The sequence below is a fragment of the Ostrinia furnacalis genome, unplaced genomic scaffold (assembly GCF_004193835.3).
Source record: "Ostrinia furnacalis isolate ACB-3 unplaced genomic scaffold, ASM419383v2 OfSCF4654, whole genome shotgun sequence".
Lineage (NCBI taxonomy): Eukaryota > Metazoa > Arthropoda > Insecta > Lepidoptera > Crambidae > Ostrinia > Ostrinia furnacalis.
Genome location: NW_021134893.1, coordinates 1,451 through 9,948, shown reverse-complemented (window position 1 = coordinate 9,948; position 8,498 = coordinate 1,451). Strand labels below are relative to the sequence as shown.

At 36.0% G+C, this 8,498-nt stretch overlaps 1 protein-coding gene across 1 annotated transcript; it reads right to left on the bottom strand.

The window, feature by feature from the left end:
- Window positions 1-6,708: 6,708 nt before the first annotated feature.
- On the bottom strand, window positions 6,709-8,212 carry LOC114359746 (uncharacterized; the record flags this gene model as incomplete). Its single annotated transcript, XM_028314238.1, has 3 exons — window positions 6,709-6,762; window positions 7,200-7,331; window positions 8,085-8,212. Coding segments are annotated over 3 exons (314 nt in total), but the record flags the coding sequence as incomplete, so codon positions are not given.
- Between the last annotated feature and the right edge of the window lie 286 nt (window positions 8,213-8,498).

Here is an 8,498-nt window from a genome sequence, read left to right as displayed (position 1 = left end):
TACGCTAGTGGTGGAACGTTGGGACATTTTAGTTTAGCTCATTCCAAACTTATAGACACTTCATTTCTTCATAAGGTTCATTTTAGATCATGTTGCATTGAAGGGCACGATGATTTGATAGACCTTTCTTTTTAGTCCTCATTAAAAAGAGATCAAATCGTGTATCACGATTGCAATCAAATAAGACGAAAAATAGGGGTACTTTACCTCCGTTACTCGCTTTATTACGGGCCTATTTAATCAAAGTGCGCCATGATTTTTGTAAGTGGCAAATCTGTCGTGACAAAACTATCATAAAAAAATGCGGCATTTAGTTTTAAGTAGGTACATGATAAAACTAGTAATGATACCTCATATTTATGGCTACAGTACACTTAATTCTTCGTTTATCAAAATAGAGCCGTAAAGTTGTGAAATAAAACATGATAGAGTAAAATAGATCTTTTTAAGATGGCGGTTAATCTCACGAGAGAATCTGAAAAGAAAGTTGGGATTAGAGATAATCTATCGTAGTGTTGATCCCTGCTAATGATGGATAATGTATCGAATATCGATGGACTAGCAGAGTATAATGAGTGATTTATTACATGACCAAAAGTAGACTTATATTTTCTTGCTCTATTGCAATTCAAAGGGATGAGATATTGCTTTAGTACTCGGCTAGGGAATTTCCATGAATTCTAAAAATATGAGTGTACCTACTATAACTGAAAAGAGCTCTTCAAATTTTTACTAATATTAATTTGTAGTGAACTTAAACACTGGTCTAATACAGTCCGTCCGTAGGTACTATTCTTAGGCTGAGTTGCATCACCTAACTTTGACCGTTACTTTAACGATAACCAGTGTTTTTTGTATGGAGTTTGACAGATTTTTGACGTTTGTCAAAGTTAAAGTAAGATGGTGCAACCCAGCCTTAATCCTCTATGTTTCATTAGACAAGATACTATCGCATTGTCATTGTATCGCATTGTAGTGCAAGTGGAAATTAAACTGCTTTCTGCATTTAATTTTAACCTTAAAAAATCCATAACCTCTTAGTTTAATTGCGATCAAACCTTTAAAAATAAAGCCTTGAAAGTGGCTACAATAGAAAGGTTTCGTAAGGATCTGTCGTCCGGACGTAGTCTAGACTCGATTGCGTGGACAAGATTCTTTTGTAGGCGGACGGTCGTAAGCATGGTTTACTACTTAAAGAAAGTTATATCACTATTGTCGGGTCATAATAATAGTAATTTATTTCATAAAGTGGCAGTTAGTTAACACACATTACTGATAAGTTACGTCTTAGTTCTCATTTAAAAAATTTGGGAAATGAATGAGCAAAGAAAAAAGTTGCTCTTGACTGAAGTATGTGGATACGCGAATAAATTTTATTTAGTTTCAAACTGAACACACCTTGCTTGTGTGAATAGATGTTCGAAGAAGATCTTTAACCATGACGCATTTTATTCTATGCATGTCTGATGTCGGATTAAATTAAGTCACATCATACGCCCAAGTCGAGTCACAAACTTTAACACGGCGTTTTACAGCCCACGCACTCGTTCTCACGCAATATTTAAGCTTGTTTCATCCCAGCCAACATGCTCCAGATGAAAGGCTAACCAGAACTTGAAACAAGGCAACAACAGAAAGGCTCCCAAGGGTCCCTCTCGACGGAAGGCGCTCGTTGCGGAGCGCCCATCCGGCGCCGATTCAATTGCTCGGACTAAGGCAGGGACCGTTTGTGGGACCCGGATTTAGGCGTAGCCAGCAAATCCCAAATTTATTATACAAACCCTTAGTTGACTTCCTTTTACATATTGTTCAAAGTACGGACTAAGGACAATGGTAGATCAAGCTGTGGCATGTAGTGTAGTAGTTAGTAGTGGAATCTATTGTCAGTAGTAATGTAGGTATGTTTATTATTTTTTCTCGTAAAAACTATTGAAACTATTTTTATGAAACTCCATTATAATATAGCTCATACATCAGAATTTTTATCCAAATTCGTTTGATTAATTTTTTTCCAAAAGATTATTTACTTTGATGAAATTTAAACTCATCTCAAACGAAATCACAGACGCCGTTTCTTTAAAACAAACCATCTCGCCCCTATGAATACTAATTGAATCAATATCAAATAATTTTATTAATGAGAAGTTAGCAGATAATTTCGTAGTACTAAATTCTTGTCTTTTGACCAAAAACTCCAAAGGAAAATATAATTGGATCTGTCTGTCTGGGAGTTTGTAGTGTTCTTATTAACCTGATAATACAATCTGTATAGTTAATTTAAATTCAAAACTATTTAATAATCGTTTTGCTTTTAAGATTAATGGAGTGCAAGGGCGGGATTTATTTTAATTTGATACTTGTTGAGATAGAATTAATTGATAGAGGTATTTTTAAAACTCATAAAACTCATTTATTTTTGCAAATAGGCTTTTAAAAAGCACTTTTACACACTTTTAACTCTACTCGACTATTAACAATAGTAAATTAATTCATCATAAACTATTCTATGGTGAAGCAGGTGTGATACTCGTAGCATTTATGGTGTATAATTATTTTCTATACTACTCATCATCATGTTGCGGGCTCTAAAGCCTATAACTGTGACACAGGCTTAACGTGATTACGGGGTTTTCTCAATGATTCAGTCAAAGTGCACTGAAGGGTTCTGTAGTCCTAAAATAGACTAGTTTCCCCTATTCGAGAGGAAATTTTGCAACATTTGCCCGCGCGGTTGGCCTACCGCCAATGCAGGCTCAGCAAAGCTACTACGAAACGCTGTTTACGTAGTTTCGGGTCTAACTGTCACCGTCGCTCATACTGACATCTCCCTTTGCGTGAGTGGGATGGCAACATTCGAAACTTTGGATAACGTGTTCCGGAGTAACCCCGCAGAGCACCAACTTGAATGAAATTTTCATCCAATTTCAGAACCGCCACGAAAGTGGACCTTATTACTTGTAGCGGAAAGTTGAACTCAAAACACGTGTAATGTAAAATTCAGCTTATTATTCTTCTACAATATAGTAAATAGACTCAAGTGGTATAAAAACATAAGTTCAAGTGTTGCTTTCGTGGGTATCTTTGCTTTTTTATCCGTTACATTTGGAAGGGTGCCCATATACTTTTTGTTCAGTGATATCAATGCCTATATGCAATATAGTAAAAGCTTCAAAATAAGTAGAATGGAATAAAAAAGTAAAAATGCTTTTTGGGAGCATTTTTGCATAAATAAATAACTTTAATTTGAAAGCTATTATAAAATTACTACTTATATCGCACTTTATAACTTATATTTTTAGAATTCTTTAAACACACTTCGAAAATGGAAAGCCCGTCTGGGGCACGGATTTTTCATTAAGAAAGAATGTTTTTTTTAATTAAAAAATAATATGTAAAAGGTCAAATTAAAAATGAATAGCTTAAAATTTTAGAGAGTCTTAAAATAGATTGGTTCTTTTATGTTATTTCATTTATTAAATAAAACATGAAATTCTTCTCACCTAATTGCAAAGAGCTTGAGTTTTACCTCATATTGGGGACATTTACGTACCACCTACATACCAGTAATACCAGTTGATTAAAGTGTGAGATCCGCTCCCATGGCCTTTTTCCATACATCTGTCATCGTCATGACCCAGTTACCAGACGCGGGCTGACGTGGAATTTATGGATGCCCTTCAATGTGGAACGCGGGTATTGTGGATTCACACACTGGTCACGATCCGATGCCAAACGTGTATGTAAATCTACTTTTTAGGTCATGTATTTCGGGCATTGTTTCATGATCCTAATCCATAAGTACTTATTTTTATCTATAAAAGCAAAAGGTCACTGACTCACTCATCACGAAATTTCAGAAACTACAAGTGCTAGGAGTCTCAAATTTTGGGGTTCCTTTTAGAACGTAGGTGCTTACTAAGCGGGATTTTGTAAAATTCAACCCCAAAGGGGGTAAAACGGAACCCACGCGTAAGAAGTCGAGGTGGCCGCTAGTACATCATAATACTGATTAGGCAATGTAGAGTGGCGTGATTTGTAGCCTTAACATATGGTTGAGATTCTAGTTTCACTCGAATCAATAGGCAGTAATTTCTGCTGTAATAAATTGGCACAAGTTTAGAAACATTGACTCTACACAAGAGACTTTAGCAATTTTGCAAATCGGGCCAAAATCTTTCGTTGTGTAGCTCCAATAAAACGGTAGACACAAGAGGCAAGCGATCCTGTAATAAAAATAAGTATTAAAACCGGCCAAGTGCGAGTCGGGCTCGCGCACAAANATGGCCGTCCCCACACGGCATAGCAGTTTTACCTACTATTAAACTGTAAAGTGAATCTGAAAGGCCTGAATAAATTAACCAACTTGGTATTACAGATGGATCTCAGAATTTAGGTAAATCAACTGAGTAGAGAGACCTGATTTTTTACAAGTTATGTTTTTGATAGCTTAAGTAAGTTAAGATAGATTCGATTGGCTTTATAATTTCCTAAGCAAACTCAAAATTTTGTTTCATCTTGCCTTTACAATTTAAGCCTTAAGATTGCAACTTCGTTTTACTAGACAATAAAGGCACTTGAATCCCTATGCCCTATGCCAGAGAAATACACATATTAAATAAATGAATGATGTGTTCAATTAACAACAAAGGATGATAAATTGCAACATTGCCAATCATATTAATTAGTCATTTGTAATTAGTATTCACTGGAAGTAACACTTTCGAGATTATTTCCATGTTCCTTGATAAGAGTCAGCTTTGTTAGGATGAGTCAACGATGAAATAATTTACATAATTATAATTGGAAGCCCGATAGGTAAAAAAGTTTACTTTATTAGAAACCGCAATCTGACAAGCTATCTTATTATCAAAAATTACACTACAAACCAGAAGCTCTTATTTTTCTACTCATACCTATATCCAATGCAATTATTTACTGTAGTGATAATAATTAAAATTTTACAACACTGGGTCTGAAAAAAGGGATATTATGATCTCCAATAAAGATCTCTGTCAGGTCTCAGTAACTCTACCTGGTTAACGCAGACGTAAGAAAAAGATCTTGAGCCGAATACAAATCGTCATTTTGAATAGGCCTATTTTCCACAAGGAAATATTATGTATATCGAACGATAGATAGTAAACAATAAAAATATTTACAAAATGTTTATCTCAGTGAATTATACTGATGATGATTATTTTCTGAGATATTCAAGTTTATAATCAATTCCAGTATAAACTATCTTGCGCGCTATTTTATTATCTTAAAGTGAATCATAAGTTTCAGTGAAAGTAATTTAATCTATTACTCACTCATACATGCAAATGGTAGATAAGTTGACGCAACATTATACTTATGTTTTTGTGTAATATTACAGTAAAATAGTCTTGTAAAATTATTTGCACCTTCTGCAATAATACGAGCAGATATTCGATCCGGGAAGTCCCATAGTTAACAAAACATGCACTTATTCAAGTTGCTATGTCATGTGAAGAGTCAAGCTGGACTATTTTGATCCGTCTAAAGTCTAAAGTATATTGTGCTTTCGTAAGAGCTTTTTATTCTACCATACCTAACCTTTAGAGCGAACCAATCTTGACATGTCTGATCAAGCCTTATTTGTTATGGTAGAGGTTCTGCACTCGTGTAAAATACATTATTTATAAACGAAACTACGACCAAATTCTGGCAAATATTACGAATAACTCAAACTATAGTGTTTACAAACAAATAAAGCTTCCTTTCACAAAGTAAACAATGAAACAGAATGTGAGTAATGTAAACAATAAATTCCGAAATACTAAACTTTCTGGATGCAGTGATTCGAATCAAAACAATATTGTTTGGAGTGCTGAATGCTGATGCATGCGAGAAAATACCGTATCAGAGTACAGTCAAAACAGCGATCCACACGCAATAGTAATAGTACACTCTAGTTCTCTGGATAGTGATGTACCTAAGCTATTCCAAAGATTATCGAGTATCGATAACATCAGAAACGCAGCGAAGTAACTTGGTTAATCATCTTGTCTAAACTGTGAAACGCGTTCCAGGTTTGATCTAATAGTTCAAACAATTAAATAAAATTAATTTCACTTGTTTGGTTCTAATCACTATCACTCGAATTACAAGCTCATATTCAAACAATCAAACACTCTTAAGATAAAAAGTACAAGTATTCAGAATTTAGGGCACCTTAAAAGAAGCCAAAGAAAAGAAAATAAGTTTTATATCCGCATGTAACATTATGTTTGCAAGAAGTACCGATCACATCACCTGCACCATTTACAAGATAATACTGCGACTTTAAACAAACTTTAAGCTAAGCTCGTCAAACCTGGAATTTGTGAAAGTTTAGCTTTATGGATAAATGTGCCTAGTCCAGCCAGTCCTAGTGGCAATACTAAATGTTTAACTATATAAGATTTTAAACTTTCGCGTTCCATTTCAATTAAAATAGAGAAACACGGGTCTCAACGCGACATTTGATACCATTGAGACCCGTAGTTTGACGATATGTTTGAATATCGATATCGATACTGTCCAGCTCTAGACCACCAATGCATACTGGATGCATCACACGTGCCGCCGGTATGTGGATGGACTGTGGCCTACATCGCCGACCATTAGCCGTATCGCAGCCTACAATATCTGGGCTGGAATAAACGCGAGCCACGTTAGAAAAGCTCGTAAGCTCGTGTTTGAACTTTAGGCCAGCCTAAACGTTGATCCATTAGCAAAAACTTTGGACAGTGTGTCTTTCTGTTGAAAAACTTATAGTATAACAGTTAGGGAATCAAGAAGATCCTGGCTCTAAGAGATACCTGAACAGTGATCGAATTTTCTAAAATCGAAACAAACGATCTAAAAAATGTTTTTGATGTCGCGGTAAGAACGAATACAAAATGCAATTAATAATTAAAGAAAATTAGTAATTAGACACTCGTAACATATTATTATCACAATAGTTTTCACCGCAACCACGGAACCACACGTTTTAAAGGTATTTACGTAAGAATATGGACCTTAACACAAAAAACCATCCATTTTGCTCTCATTCTCTCTCTATCTCTCTCTCTCTTTAGTCGTATCACGAACGAAAATCTCTTAGAATGCTGTGCCTGACAGGGTCCATAATTGTGTCTTAGAATAAAACAATACACAATTGAGTATTGAGTAAAGTAACAAATGAGACTTACAGCATTAGCCAGAATCCCGGCGTCCATCGTGCGAAGCGACTTGTCCGCGAAGCCGGTCATCTCCTTCAGGAACATCTTCAGTTCCAACCCTGATCGCGCGGTGAACTCCGTGTATAGGAGGAGTGCGTCATCCTGAAAGTTAAAAGAATTTTGAGTTTCACAGTGTAGGATATTATAGGGCGTTTAAGTTTTGTAGACAGAAAACACTCTATTGTTCGTACACCACATAAGACAAGAAAAGAAAGAGAAAGAAATGGCATCCTAGCCTGCAATTCACTTAACACCAGGTGCGATCGTGGTCAAATAGCTGCCTTATAATGCATTAAAAAATATATGTGTAAGGTACGGCATAATTTAGGTGGTCTTATATCGATCGATAGTAATAATGAAACTAAATCATTAATATTATGTACCTAGAGTTTGTAGTCTTCAGAGATCATAAAAACCATAGTAAACTATACTCATAATGTAAAAGAAAACAATTCGTACCTAGGTCCAGTGTACCTACCATGAGTTTACGTTAGGTGTGCTCGCTAGCGATTACGTCAAAAATGTCTATGAAGATTTTGTTTCTTGAAAGTAGCCGCTAGGGGCGCTGCACAATATGTCATACTAATTAATGTCACTTTTTTACGCAGTCGCTAGCGAGTACACCTAACGTAAACTCATGGTAAGCACACAGATGGGTGAGTGATCTTAAAAAAGTACCCATCTATGAATAGGTATATTTCAGCATGTCGTTCTTTATTAGAAGAGAAATAAACAAAAATTAACAAATCCAAATCCACCAGGTAGGTGACTATTTTATCCATTTTAGTAGGTAAATCTTTTTGTACTTCACAAGCATACTTTCCCTTTCATGGTGTATCTGTTCTATGATCTCACCTTTGCTGACTGTAGTTCAGTCTCCAACTCAGGGGTGTACCTCCTCTCAACTTCCACTTCGTCTGTCGTTGGAGCCACGTCTACCCATAGTGATGCTTCCTGAAACCGTTTGAAGTTTTTATTCAGCACTTACGCCCATATTCACAAACGATGCTTGCTTAAGTGAAGCAGCAAATCGAACGCACAGCGTTGAATAGAGCTCTGAGATTGGTATGTGTGTCACTCTGTGCGTCCACGCGCACCATGAGACCTCATAGTAATATTTGTAAATACGGTCGTTAGACCCTTTCCAGGGTGCTTATAGAGTTATACACGTCCCAAATATAGCATGCCCTGCCATCACTTCGGGACATCATAATATGGGCCGACGCTGAGAAGTGGCGGAAGAAACTTATGCCCGTTTTCACCATCAAT